A 15859-nucleotide genomic window follows, 5' to 3' on the forward strand; every position below is an offset into this window, starting at 1 on the left:
ATTCTTTAGAATTTTGAATTGTCTTAATTGTCATTGTTTTTACAACGGGATTACACGTGGCGCTCCAGGATAAACATGAAATAATAGAAGTAAAAGAGAAACATAAGAAAGTTAAGCTTCATTGGCATATGTTTACAAGGCGGTGCTTGTGGATTGGCCTTAATTGGAAGAGCAACGAAAAATGGTGCAATGACATCAATTTAGCCCTGGTCCCCTGCCCACTGCCCGGAGATGGCTGGGATGGGCTCCAGACCCCCCGCGACCCTAATGAGGATAAGCGGTACAGCTAATGAGATGAGACATCAATTTAGTTCCAAAATAGGAGTCGGAATTAAGATATGAAAACTACACATTTTTTGCACATATCCTCGATGTATGTTCCATTTTTTCTCCTTGTTTGGATTGGTTGTCTTTGTAAACACTTTGATGGAAATTGAAATCTGTTTAACATTTTCACCAACTAGGAATGGCGTTATTTACACGAATCATTCTTATAGCGGAGGGGGATAGAGTCTCTTTTTCCCCCTGTTCAGTTTTTTTTCCACCGTTGTTATTTGTGATAAACAACTTGAGTCGAGAAAGTGGGGTCGACCGTTATAGCGTGTTGCATCCTGGGACTTGTAGTCTGCCAAAAGCTTTCATTGGCTAAAGGAAACTGGACATTTTCGGCGAGAACTCGACTCCCAGGAAGCCTTCCCTCGACAGCATGGTAACAGACGACGAACCAATCAGCCACCGTGTCCGCCCCCAATGACAGAATATCGTATCCCATTGGCTCATATTCACCATCAATCACATGTTTACCCTGGACTTGCAGCCTCCTTGAGCTATTACAGCGGGGTGTGCGAGACTGGCCACTTCTGTGGTAAAGTGTCCCGTTGCCAGACCGGCACCGAAGAATGTGACAAAAGTAAGTGATTAACTCGCGTTAATATCGTATTTTATATAATTTAAACCATTAACGCGTCTTTGACTAGCGACGTTCCTCTTCAATGGTGAGAGCGAGCGGATTGAATGGAGCTCGGGGGCTGTCAGTGCAAGCTTCGGAATTTTGTCTCCTTTTTCATGACATTATGGCTTACAAATTTCTCATTTAACATTTTTAAAACACAAACATATTTACCGATGGAGGAGATTGCAATAAATATGAATTGGTTTTATTTTGGTGTATCAGTATCATTATGCTAAACAATGCTTTGCATGATGTTGATTTAAATCCCCCTTGTAGATTCTTATGGAAATCAGGCCACAAAAAGGAAATCGGCGCATGCGTCGTTATTTTATGTAAAATAGAATAATATTTGTCATTTTATACTCCCAATTCCATACATTTATGTCAAAAGTTATGTTTTTCTTCCACATTCTCCACTTTGCTGCAGAGTTCCCTACCCTGCAGCCATTAGTCTCATCTTAAATGGAATTATTTAGTCATCATAATTCACTGGTTTACCCCTGCCGCACCTGTATGATGCGGCAGGGGTAAACCAGTGAAGGCTGTCGGACCCTGCTGTTGAACAGAAGAGTGTGTGTTGTGCCACCCTGACCCGAGTGATACGGCCGCTTTCTCGTGTCCCGTTTCATCTGGAGGGACGTAAGCATGACCAACTTGGGTGCCGAGGTGCTTAACTTGTTTGGGTGTTTGGGCATTTGGGTTGGCCATGGTCCAAAAATGTTTGTGTGTGTTTTTTTTCTACTTTTTCCCATTTTCTTTGTTTTTGTATACGTGTTTGTCTTGCTGTCGGTCACCCCTCTTGAGGGATATGACCAAGGTAGATGGATAGAGAGGTGGATCGTCATCATACAAAACAGATTGAAAAAGTGGCAAAAAAAAAACTTCACGAGCTAAATTTCCCATGCTTTTTTTAATATAGACTTAGCTGCAACTCTAGTTTGTCAGTGCCCTAAGTCTCACCTTTTTCAAGAAAAATAAATAAATATTATTGCTCCTGTTTTGTAACATACTTTAGAACATTACAATATTTTCTCAGTACTCCGCTGTCTCCAATTGGCTGCATTTGTGATAGCATAAGACATTGAAAGAGCTTACTCATTGACGAGACATGACATAATTAACACTTCGCATTTCATATCTCTGTATTGATTGTAATTGCAACATCCTTTGCCTGGTAATCCCGAAAGGGGGATACCACATGTGCGGTCCCATCTCAAGGTTTCTTCATTTTCCTCATGTTGAGGTTTTTGAGTTTTTCCTTGCCCTCATGTTGGTTCCAGATCAGGGGATGGTGTAATAATAGTCTGTGCAATAACCTGTGCAGCCCTTTGAGACTCTTTGTGATTAAGGGCTATACAAATAAAAATGACTTAACTTGACAATGCTGCAGCATTCCTTTTGCTGGCTGCCCTTAAAATCATCTCTAATACTAACAATAACCATCATAGAACACTGATTCAAAAGGGGAAAAATATAATTTCACAAGCTAACTTTCACTTGCCTTGTTGAATATTTACACTCAACAGTGTCTAAATCGTTGCAACTCTGTGATGTGTTTGTGCCCTAGGTCCCTGAGTTAAATAGAAAAAACATGCTAATGTTATTATTCCTGTTTGTTGGTCAGGACAAAAACTATTTTCCCAGTATTGCACAGTATCTACTCGGCTGCAGCGCTTCAGACACTTATAAACATAAAAAAAAGCTTACCCGTTGATTAGATTTGACATAATTACACTCCACAGTTTCCATTTAACTGCAACTTTTCATTTTGTCTGTGCCCTGAATCTCCTCTTAGTTTGAAAAACAAACAAACAAACAAAATAAAACATTTTTTCCCCGCTCAGTTGTTGAACTTTAATTCAGGATGTTCCAAAAGGTTCCTAGTACTCCACAGTCTCCACTTGGCTGCAGCATTTCATTAAAACATTTTAGACACCTAAAACATCAGAAGAGCTGACCTTTTGATGAGGCTTGATATAAATAGACTGCAGTCTCTGCTTGGCTGTAGTGCTCCTTGTTTTTTATTAACTCTGCCTCAGTGTCCTAGGATATCAAATCGTTTTGGTTTCGTAATCCATGGCATCAGAATGTTTTCTTAGTACTCCACAGTTTCTACTTGGCTGCAGCGATTCATCGTAACATTTTAATCAAATCAAAATGTATTTTCATAGTACTTTTCAGCCAATGGAATTCCATTTGAAGTGCTGTATAAAACATTCAATTTACAATAAAACGATAAAATGCATTCATTTTCCCCTGAACATTACACAATGGTTTGAATAAAATAAATAATACAAATACAATTCCTAAATAAAAACAGTTATGGCACGGTGCAGACAGATCTTGTAGGGAAAGAGACTTGAGGGAGCCCCCTCCACATGGACAGCAGCACATTGCCTCAGGAAAGGATTATCAGCCATCGGACCGCACCTCACCAGTGTCCCCTCCCTACTTACATGAGGGAACACTAATATAATAGAAATAAAAAAACACTGCAGAACAAAAATGTGAAATAGAAAGTAAAATGTGTTACAGTAACGTGTTAGAGGTGAAACAAATCAAAGTAAATTGAAAACATTGACATCTAATACATCATTGGATCTAAAACATCAAAGGACCTTACCTATTGATGGGACTTGATAGAGACTCCGCAGTTTCTGCTTTGTTTTAGCGCTCCGTTTTTTTATTAAATCGCCTTCAGTTTTCAAAAAAATTCCAATAGAATGCATGGATGGAAATTATAAAAGAGTCACTCATACTCGCGTTGTATTGGCCTAATCCACTAATACAAATGTTTTGGGTTCATTGTATTCGGATATTTAATCTGTGTGTTTTATTATTGTATCGTCAAAATTGTAAATAATGTACTAATGTTTGTCTCAGCTTTATTGCACATCAACAGCACACATCAAGTCTCCATATCAGAGGATGGACGCGCAAGACCAGGAGACTCTGGGCCGGTGGGACCGGTTGGCCAGCCGGGACCCCAGCTCCAGGACGGCTGCCATGGAGCACATCTACCAAGAAGTCCTGAGCAAAGTGGAGGCCATCGGGCCTCTGCCAGCAGCCTCGCCCTCGCCTTCACCTTCTCTTTCATCAGCGACCGGGTCTCTCCCCGGCAGGGACCTGAACTCCGTTCTTGCCCACCTCCTCATGCTCACCAAGCGCTGTCCTTTCGAAGACGTGAGGGAGCGATGCACGCGGCTTCTGCAGGCCGTTCAGGTAAGGGGGCTTATTTTTTTTGATGACTGTCTTTTTATTGATCCTCTGTTATAGAGGAATCCCATCAATGGTAATCTTGGATAGTGACCTTATTATAGTACCAACAAGGTTAAAACAGGCCTACTCTTAATTTCAGAGTGAAAGCGTTGTTCCCCTGTGATTTAGGTTTAAGTATTAGTATATTAACACACACATCACTGCCTGTCAATGTCAATATGCAGGATGAATCTTTACTAAAAAACAACAACGACCAGATGATGAAGGTGCAGTATCTGAGTCAGAACAGGAGGCTTCTCCTGCTACTGGTAACCATGGAATTCGGTACTATCTGTTTCATTTGGGGGCGCAAACCCCTGCCCAAAAAGAGGGATGGGCACAAGACACCCCACAAGAAGTGGTGACCGTACTTCCCAGGTGGTTAAGGGATCTGTGGACATGAACAAGGTTAGAATAGATAATGGAATTGCTATTTAAAAAAATAGAATAACAAAGGCCAAATATAGTTAAAAAATATGAATCTTACTGAAGCTACACCATGGATTTAAATGATAGCAAAAATGGTGCTTCTTTGTTAGTGCATATCATACATATACTTTCAGTGTTATTTTGAATGACTTAATTTCTGTATGGTCACATACTTCGACTGAAGACAGTCAGTCATTTAAAAATCATTTTGACTTTACTCTATAATCTTTAACCACCTAGTAATTAGGAATTGTATCGCATTGAAAATAATAAAATTAAAACTTTTTCGAAAAATATTTAACATATTAGCCCCCAAAATATTAAAAATTACTGAAATGAAAATAAAACTCCAACCGAAGTCAAAACACACTATAAATAAAATCACATGCTAGTGTACTTCATTGTTTACAAATGGGCCCCACTGGGCTGTACTTGCCCAAGACACACCACAGGAAATGGTGCCGCTACAACCCTAGTGGCTGCTTAGGGGTCCACCCACAGTGTGCAAGTTTGTGTTTAGTGTACATATGATATATATATACATATCCCCGTGACCCTACTGAGGATAAGCGGTGCAGCTAATGAGATGAGATGAGATATATATGTGTGTATATACATATATATATGTATATATATATATATATATATATATATATTTCAATGTTTCGGTTTATTTTTAAACCTACAGTGCGAATACATTTTGTTTGTATAGCAAACTTTCAACGTTGTTCATTTCTACATATAAAACCCCAAAACACAGACAATTACCCTGCTTTTATTTACTGTTTTTCCTTGACACAGCTCTTTACTCCCTAGTTTTCAATTGGATGTACCCTCCTGTTTCATTTGCCCTCCTTGTTACCTTTTCAATAGGATTGCTGTGATGCTGATTCGCTTGTGTAGGGCTTTTATCATATTAGCTGCCTTAGACTGTTGCCGTGATTGAGTGCTCCACAGTCTCCTCTTTGCTGCTAGTATTACTGTATTTGGGACTTAGTTTCCTCCTTCATTAAAAAATATTTTTTTTTATGATTGGATTCCGATGAGCACTTTGATTACCCCACATGGTTCTATTGGGAGGCGCTAAACATAATTTCCTGTTGATTTTTTTTTTTTTATTTTTTTTTTTCTTCCAGTTTTTGGAAGTCGGAGGATAGGGGCTGAGGGAGAAAGCGGCTTTGCAGGTTTTAGCCGTGTGCCGCAGTACAACGCCGTCTGGTATTTTTGATTTATGCTAAGCTGCATTTGCCCAGGACTCGCCAAAGGCGGCTTTTTATGAGCCCGATGTTGCATCTTATGCCGATGAGGTTTTACAGTCGAAGGCTCCCCCACCCGCCCCCAAATCCCTGACCTCCCCCCTTCCCAAACACACAGTCACACCTTTTTTTGTGGGTGTCAGGGATGGAAGTGGGGGGTGGGTTGTATCAAGAGATGGAGCTTTTGCCTCAGATGACTGTTGAATGCTGTCAGATCCTCTGAAGACAAAGTGGAGTGCACACAGCAATAATCGTGGCCAAATTGCTTTTGGATTGTCGACAAAATACTAATTAATTGCTACTTTCCTATTAATCATCCTCCATTTTTATTATGTTTTTTTAGGCAATGCTTAGTAAGTTTTACAGTTCACCTTTTACTCCTGTTTGAAAATCCTCAGATTTTCAGCTTCCCAACATTAAAGGTGCCGTCCGAAATTTGAAAATTTGTTACTCCCTGCTACCATCTCTTGGCTTAAAGTCATGATAGCAACCTCAGATCATTCATGAAGACTTGGATATCTTAGGTGCACTCGAATAAACTCGTTTCATCTTTTTGGGGTATTCAGGGATCAGAATTTTCCGCGGATCCGCGGATTTCCGCTGTTTTTGAACCCCAAAGGTCATTCCCGTAAATCGTCTAAATTCGATGAGAAAATATTTTGGGGGGGGTGAGGTATGATACGTGACTGTTTCATCACCCCAAGTTAGCATTTAGACCATTGGTCGATAGGTTCGCTGATAACCAATCAGCGGAGCTTTTGTTCAGAGCATTGGCTTTCTCAAACGGTGAAATGAGTGTTTGAAAAAGTAAATATGAAAATACTAAGAAAAGAAGACGAGGCTTTTGTCTCCGAGATTGATAAAGGAATCAAGAATAAATTTAAGTGGTCATGGCTGGAGAAGACTGTCACAGTAAACGTTAAAATCGGCGCAAAGATCGAGGAAGTTACAGAAACTTTGAGCCAGTTCATCGCAAAGTGTGATGTTCCAGGGAAAGCAAAGTGTCTATACTGTGTCGATCTGATCAATTATGGTACACGAGGTTGTGTGGCACTGATCGATCATGCTAAAATGAACAAGCACAAAGCAAAAATAGCTTGCCGGCGATCAAATTATGCACTCGGATCCGCATTTAAAATCGGCAGCCACCGGTTCAACATTATTGGCCGTTTCAAATCCTTCCACTTCAAATACTAGCAGCAGTCAACCACTGGTTCCCCTGTGTGACAGAAAATCCCAATCTGAGGTATTTATAAATCTATTTATTTATGAAATGATTTTATCTTTTGTGTTTATACAATATTTAGAACAGGATAAACAAAATTTAAAATTTGTTATAAACATGATTAAAATAGATTATTTTGTATCATCATGATCATGTTCAATATTACGAATGCTTTTAATGTCAATATATTATTATTTTTTAATTTTTATATATATATATATATATATATATATAAAATACATGGTTTCTGTTTTGTTGGATTTAATTCATTCTAGTGCAATTTTCACATAGCAAATAAGATAAATGCTGTTGACTTCAGGGGGGCTTCGCCCCCCTGAGCCCCCCACCGGGCTCCGCCCTGGACCCTGGCTATTTCAGCTGAAAATGAAAATCTCCATTCTGATCCCTGGGTATTGGATTGGCGTTTGGATTGTATTTAAAACAGGTCCCTTGTTTCTTTTATAATTTACTTGCTACACCAACAAAAAACTGTGAAAGGTATAAAGTAACTCTCCAACCTCCGCCTACCCCCTTATTTTCTCTTTCCTAATGTGCTGCACGTCCGGAACAGCGTTGGTAAAAGTAAGATAAAAGCAGAAGGCACAGTGGAAGAAAATGGTTTAACATACACTTAATTGAGAAAATATTCTACTTTTCAACTTTCAACGACGCACCGCACCTTTAAGTAGTCAACTTTCTGTATATTTAAGTCTTCTTGTTGTATCACAATATTATTTTTCTGAAGATTTTTTACAAATGTTTCTATAATGTTAATTTGAACCATCACAATTTATTGATTAATTGACTTGACCGGTCTTACAGGGCTAATGTGGTTTTTTGTTTAGTAATCTACTTTATTTACAATAGAGACAGCAAAACAAAACCAATCGTCATCAATGCCAAAAAGCTGGGTATGTTTTTATTATTTTTTAACTTTCTTTGTCCCAATGAATTGGTGCTTTTTATGTGGCACCTGACCCAATCCACAACATGCATTCTGCATGAATAAGAAGAAATCCTCTCAAGCACAGTACAAGCTGGAGCAAATTCGGATTCAGAAAACCTTATTTACTTCCAAAGCAGTGATCCCTTGAGCTGACTTTGTTTTTAGTGTTATGTTGTCCCAGTATTAAAAGGGAGCCTCCGGGAGCTCAGGGTTATTGGGTCAAGGCTGAAAATAGGGATCTGTGTGTGCAAACTGGAAGGGGGGGCTCCGGTTCCCATGGGCTGTCCTCGTGCAGGCTTGCGTGCATTTCTAGGAGTTTGGTGAACATAAAACATTAGGTCATCCAAGGGGCCTCTGTTCTCCAGCTTGACGCAACCGAGGGTCATTGATTGACTGCTATTAGACAAGTTGGTTGGAGTACTGTACTTTATTATATATTATTATACATTAATTATACTTGTAATATCAGGGCTGAACAAGTCAACTTCATTACCAGTTTTGTAATGTTGTAAAATGTAGCTTTTAAATGCAGAGGCTTCTAATGTGGGAGAAAACATTTTTGCAATGTAATATCTTTTATATAGTTTAAAGAAAATCTTTTGTAATATTAGTAGGGTCTAGAACAAGTTTTTGGCACTTAATTCAGCCACAGACTGTCTCCACCTGTAATCTGATTTACGACTTACTGGTTCATGTTTACAGTATAACGAACATGAAATAATTTAATCCTAATTAAAACGTAATTATAGAATACCAAATCATATGATCATTTTCATTAACGCCTTTCTCCCTTAGACAATTTTCGTGTTGTTTCATAACGAAAATGTGGAAAATGCCTAAACTCTTATCCCTAACTTATGTAGTATGTTATTTTAATAAGAATTTTTTGTAACCACATTGGACAGGAAATAATATATACACACTAGCAAGTTATGTACATGATTCGTAAATCTAAACTCGCAGGAGGAATTTTGATCCTTTTTCTCATTACACATCTACAAGTGTTTTGAAATAAATATGTTATTCAGTCTAAAAAATCTCCGTATCCTGGCCCTTATTAATCATCTCATTATTACGACACCCAAAGTAATCTTCATTTGTTTTCCCCCCCTTTCAATAGTCTTGCTTTTTTCCTCCCCTTTAGAAAGCTTTGTGCCGTCAGTATTACTATGAAAATGCTGTATATTGCTACTTCCTCTGAAACCAGTTTTAATGTAATGCAAATTGTCCCACAAATCAACAGAGACGATTGTCAGGATTGGTGTGGGTCCATGATAGGGTGGGCGGACTCCATCACCAGCTCACCAAATTCCCTTGGTTGCATAAAAAAAAGTCCAGTGCAGTCCTTGGCCTGTTGAAAGGCCTGCAGAGGGGGTCAGTTGTGTGACGTAATAGTGCCATTGTGTTATCCATCCAGTCTTACTTGAATTAGCTCTGAAACGGCCCATTCACTTTCCATGAAGTCCCATGCACGGCGTGAGAATTTCAAATGGATGGATCATCGCAACTTGATGTGGCACTCTATTATGTTACGCCTAAAGTTTTCTTTTTTCGCAAATGCCCTAATGCATTATCATACATAAAGCCTCTGGGCCAATTATGTCAAAGATACAATATGTCTATGCCGTTTCGCGCTTTGATTTTCACTTCCTCTGTGCATCGCAATATTTTTTCCAGTAATAGATTCGATGGATAAATATAACTGCAGAATTAGTGTCGTTTTACAATTGCCTTTACACTCAAACCAATCAGAAAATGTCCTTTTTTCTGGGCGCTAATTGGAAAAAGCCAAATAAATAAATTTCAAGACTAGGAACAATAAACAAATAACCTGTTTGCGAGGAAACCAATTTTGAGGGGGCAAGTACAACCGACGTTATGACTCGAATAGACTTTGTTTCCCCATTTAATTTTTGAAATAAAACAAGATGATTTCTTTCATGTTATTTACCAAAAATCAACTACAAGTACAGGAGGAAGGGGTTAGGGGCTTGTTTGCTCTTACTTCAAAAGTGTGCTTGATTGCTGTTTACAAGGTTTGCTCGTACAAGTATGTGGCATGCCTAAAACATGGATTTTCACTATACATTGATAGATACAACTGTCATATTTTACCGGGTGGAAAATAAAACAAAAATGTCTCTGAGGAATTAATCGATAATCATGAGCCTTTTTTAGCAAGTCAGGTAATGTTTATTTGTATAGTCCTTAATCACAAGAAGTCTCAAAAGACTATACAGACTACTTTCACAACGTTCCCTGATCCAAAACCAACATGAGGGCAAGGAAAAATGCAAGGCAAAGTTTGTGTAGATCATTCGTCTTTGTACAACCCCAGAGTGCTTTGTGAGATCAAAATATCCCGGATGAGGAAAACTCGACATTACTGTGCATCAGAAAACTGTTTACGCCATAATATACATGCATGTGGTTGCTGCAGGAACTTCATTAACACGGATGCTTATGGAACAGGCGAACTGTGAAAATTGAGGGAATACTATACTATTATTTTTTTCTGCAATTCTCCTCTTGCTGTAAATAAAGCAATGAAATACAGACGCCGGCCTACTTACGAACAAGATATGTTTCGGACGATCGCTCGCAAGTTAAATATGTTTGTAAGTTGCTTCAGTGCTATATTTTGTATGTTTAAGGTTTATAAAAGTATGTTTAAGGCTTGTACAAGTAACCTGTAATGTTTTGTGCTAAAAAAATAAAAATTCCATAAAAGAATATGCTCTATAAAGATAAATGAAGTTGAGTTTAACTTACTTTTGGAAGATGCGCTTCAAGAGGTCCTTCTCCGTGGTAAAAAGTGATCCCACCATTTTCTAAACCGCATCGAGCTTCCTTATTTCACTTTCATTTTAAAAGAATCGACTCGCCTCTTCTTTACACCTTACACCAACCATATTGAATGGATGCACGAGATATTAAACTATTCAAACGTCAAAGTTCTTAGTGCGCTAGAGCTACAGTACACGTTATGTTTACACACAAACTAGGAAGTAGAAGCCGGATATCTTCTTCAGGATGGATGCTGGGTGAGGTCTCACAGTGCCACTCGCCGGTAGCGGCAGAAAGAAGCACTACAGTACTGTCCTGTGCTTGGAAAAAGGTGCACACAATACAAAATCTCACTTACAGCAATGTCCGGATATTCTTCGACATCCCGAAAAAAATGATCGTCTGTACCGTTTTTCGTAAGTCGAATGGTCGTAAGTATGGGGGGGTCCTGTACTCAATCGTCTGTCAGGTGCATTCATGCAATTTTTGGTGTGTTTTTAAACAGCCTACTTAGTCAGTTAATCATGGTTGTTTACATTGACTTAGCAACTGCTGCAATAAACACCCATGTGTCATTAATTACACCAGGTCGGCCTTCCAAGAATAACCCAGAATACCGTGCATTGCTTTATCCACCCAAAATGCTTTTGTCCCGGACTCGCCACACGGTCACATTGTTTTCTACGGACAATAGCTGGCAGGTAGTTATTAATTATGGTACCTATAGTATGAAGTATCAGAATGTGTGACATTGATTGTTTTGTGCCAAGATATGCAATTGATTCATAAGCCAGTGGCTGCCGTTGACGGGTACAGACGTGCAATTTCATTTCACCAAAGAGTTATATTTATTGTGCAGACACCATTTTACTTGGAGTGGCAATGAGGAACTCAATGTCACTTTCAATACATTTTTAATTTAATGTAATTTCATAGCACTACCTTTTATGATTTTAAATTTTCGGGGGTGACATTTACTATTCACACTTACTGTAGAGTACAAGAAGAGAAGAATCTAGAAACGTGGTCACGAAGGTCGTGCACCTGAATAGCCTGCGCACTAGTTCTGAAAATGGCTCACGAATGATGGTATATTGCAATTTTCTTGGTAATTTGATTTTGAACTAAAATGAGAAATCATTTTGTGGTTGAGTTGGTCTTTTTAAAATCTACTTGTAACATGACAATGTGGTAGTAATATGGTAATCACATTCGATAACAAAAAAGACCTCTCCACTTCAAATGAATTGGTGACCCGGATATTTTTTATTGTAAAGGCGGAAACTGAACAACCCAATTTTGACAACTGGTATTCACTGCCTTCCCAGTATTTCATTAGGAATTTTATTCATTTTTAGGGAGTTTATATCAACTCATTCAGCGCCAGACGTTTCTCTTAAATTTGAAGTGTGGGTGCCAGTCGTTTTTTGCCATTTTGACTCATTTTTGAAGGCCAAAAGAAAATGTTTAGATTTGTAGCCATATAGGCATAAAGGCTTAAACCCTCATGTTTTGTTAAAAAGAAAAAGAATGTTACTAGCTTATACCATTGTTTAGTAAGCAACAGTTCAACATTGCTAAGTTTCTTGAAAATACTTGACTCCCAGAAAACTTTTGAGAAAAACATCTTTTTGTGAAAGGAAGCATTCCAACAGAACTCCTGCCATCTAGTGGTGCTTTGTTGTACTGAAATCATTCCCAGAGGCTTGATACTTACTGATCAGCTGCGCCAACACCTTTTTAGAATAGTTTGGACTGTCTTTGCACTGCGGGTTAATGTTTCTGAAAACATACTTTTACCTTATAGCACTGAAGGAGTCAGGGCATTGATTTATTCTACATCATTTTATATCAATATCAATATTGCAATAATTTTTTTCTTAAATCAAATTTATTTGAACATTTATAAATAGAAATCTGATCAATTCAGGAAATGTGTGTCTACCTACTTCCAATACACTGCTTTATAGGGATCATGCTTTATGTTGCCTCGGAGAAACAAAGGAAAGATTTTTGTCTTAAAATTTGTCACAATTTCCAACTTATGATGATTGTTCACGGAGAAAATTGTGAGTTTTTTTCCAAACGCGAGTGAGCTCGTGCATGGACGACATCGGGTGGAGGCTGAATAAACAAATTTCGTGCGGACGGACAGAGAACTTTTTTTGTGTGCGTGTCCGTCTGGGCGACACTGGAGACTGGTTCCGTTTCCGGAACGTTCCGTCTTTTGTCCTTACGCGCTTGAACGTGTCACGTCGGTTTATGGGAATGTTGCCTACGCTCTATTGAGCGATGCTGATTTACTGAGTCAACAGAGAAGGGGAGGATATGATGGAGGTATGGGGGGGAGGCCTTGTGGTCTGCATGGATCTGCTCGGATTAGAAGAGGATCTCTGCAGAGCAGGTCATCCAGATTTTACGACGAGGGGGGAGAGAAAGCTCTGCTAGCAGGCAGGCGCTGACCTTTGGCACACTGACTGTATAGTCAAATAGTGTGCGGATATGGAGGATGCAGATTTCAGAACCGCCTATGCATGCGTTGTGTGTATTGGCAGCTGTGTGCTTCAAGTGGGATGCAGTATCTTCTTGAGGTCGCAGAGGATTCTTGCCAGCGAGCTTGTAATCTTTGCACTTTCTATAAATGTGTGTTATTTTTACTGCTCTACTTGTATTTCTTTTTTATATGAGGTACTTGTTTCTTATTAGAGCAGAGGTGTCAAACTCATTTTCACCGAAGGCTATGTCAGCATAATGGCTGTTCTCAAAGGGCCTGACGTAACTCGATGTAATTGGTATGTAAAATAAATGTAACCAGTCATTCACGTTAAGCAAATCTAAATTTATTAATTATTTCAATCACGACGTGACAGTTGCATTGGAAAAAATTGCACTACCCATATCTAATATGTTATAAATTAAATCTAATGACACCTCTACAAACGAGCTACACTGAAATACAAAATACGAGATGTCTTTCGAACCAAAATGTTGCCCGATAGACGAGAGTAAATCCAAGTCATAAGAATTTCCACATATTAGAAACCAAGGCTTTAAAGTATTTAGTTTTTGGTCAAAGTATTCTTTTGAGGCGTTTAGGCCCACGGACCTTGAGTTTCACACAGGTATATTGGAGGAACCCGTTTGTTTCGTTTTACTAGTTTTATAGCCTGAAAACAATATCTTACTGTTGTCAGATGATTGCAATTTTAATAGATTTGATCTAAAGAAAATCCATCCATCCATTATCTGCACCATTTATCCTCAGTAGGGTCGTAGGGGTGCTGGAGTCCATCTTCGAGCAGGGGGACACCCTGAACTGGTTGCCAGCCAGTCGCCAGGCACACAGAGACGTACAACTCACTCGCTCATTCACACCTAGGGAAAATTTGGACAAACAAACTGTCGCTATTTTTTTCTGAACTATTTAAGCTCTATGGCTTTAGGTGTAGGGTGCCCGCCCCGAGACTGGGAGGTTGCTGGTTCAAGCCTCGGCCGAGTCATACCTAAGACTTACAACATTGGTACTCATTGCGTCCCTGCTTGGCATTAGGGGTTGGAATTGGGGGGTTTGGTGACCTAATGACTCCCAACACATCAATTGGGTTGAGCGAGGGGGCTGGGAATCTCCTCCTCTGTATCAATCTGCCAGAAAGAGTCAGAAATGTTAATGTGTTCTTGACTCCAGTCACCTCCCACTAGGGGGATATGGGTGTGTGTGTGTGTATATATATATATATATATATATATATATCAAAGAAAATTAACCAGTTTCGGGATTGTTTCTTTTTACTCAACCACCCAATGTTTTATTTTTTTGGGGCATGTTTTTGCAAAACAAACTAGGAAGTTAGAAGTAGATGACTTTTGAACCAGTTAGTTTGATTAAACAATATAAAAATCGATAGATAATAATGAAAAGGCAAAACTCGTTCAGGACTGCACACTCACCTTATGCCTTGTGAAGACTATGATGAGCTTTTATCAAACCCAAGCAATAGCTTGGTTTTCTGGGTCTTCCACATTGCTTTTTATATCATTTACACACTATAATGTATTTTTGTTAAACTGTTATTGCTCTGTGTTTGTATCCAACAATGATGTATTCTAGGGGTCCATGAACCTTGTGTTCCACACCAAATACAGCAAATTCCTCCTTCAGAGTATGAGTGGTTCGCCTCGACTGAAGACGGGCAGTTGTTTTCAACGAAATACATGTCTTTTAAATCACATATAAAACCCTAAAGGGGATTTCAACACCACAGACAGACCCCCTACTTTCAAAGCTGGTGCTGTATGCTATGGCCCACAGAGAGACTAGATACAAGGAGGTAGGGAGGGGAACCATGTCGGAATTGTGCAACTAGGTCACTGACAAGTGGGTAATCTTGAATAAATCATCAAAAAAAAGTAGACCAGTTTGCTTTTTAGTTTACCATATCAAACCGCGACATTTAGGACTCTGTTTACCAAAACGTGTGTTAGCAAGGAGGTAGGGTCAGGTTTGGGATTTTGCAGCGTGTCAGTGGTCGCTATGGTAGCGGTGGCATCAAGTGCATTGGCAAGGCGGAGGGGTGTCGGTCGGTTGGCACAGTTACTTAAGGGCGATTATTTCGAGCCGTGCTATCCGAGGGGGCGGCGAAAGGAAAGCGGGATTATTGGTTTTATGTCGGCTTGGGAAAAATTGTGGGAGCAGGTGGAATGTAGCTGAATGCGCCAAGCGATCATTCGTACATTCTGATTTCAAACCACAGTCATATTAAAGTGTTAAGTTCTTCCATTATATGTAAATGTGGAGAAGAAAAAGCTAGCGTCTGCGCCGTTCTGCTGAATAAACAAGCGTCTTATATTTATACAGCCAGCCCCACATGATATTCCATTCCTAGAAAATGATTTATCTTTGCCCTCTAATGCTTCCTCAGTCCCCCAAATAAATTCCCCCTTTTTTGTTAGTTTTAACACTGCCAGTGGACACCAAGCTGGCACAAACGTAAATCAGTTAATCTGCC

At 39.2% G+C, this 15859-nt stretch overlaps 1 protein-coding gene across 1 annotated transcript in view; it reads left to right on the forward strand.

Moving 5' to 3' along the window:
• Positions 1–804: 804 nt before the first annotated feature.
• Positions 805–15859, forward strand: part of sesn1 (sestrin 1) — a 79950-nt gene continuing 64895 nt past the window's right edge. The window contains exons 1-2 of the mRNA XM_088325744.1: positions 805–910; positions 3836–4174. Coding sequence (XP_088181870.1) covers positions 3881–4174 — 294 coding nt within the window. The 5' untranslated portion in view covers positions 805–910; positions 3836–3880. The remainder of the gene's footprint in view (positions 911–3835; positions 4175–15859) is intronic.

The sequence above is a fragment of the Urocampus carinirostris genome, chromosome 20, assembly GCF_059441175.1.
Source record: "Urocampus carinirostris isolate Australia breed hairy pipefish chromosome 20, RoL_Ucar_1.0, whole genome shotgun sequence".
Classification (NCBI taxonomy): domain Eukaryota; kingdom Metazoa; phylum Chordata; class Actinopteri; order Syngnathiformes; family Syngnathidae; genus Urocampus; species Urocampus carinirostris.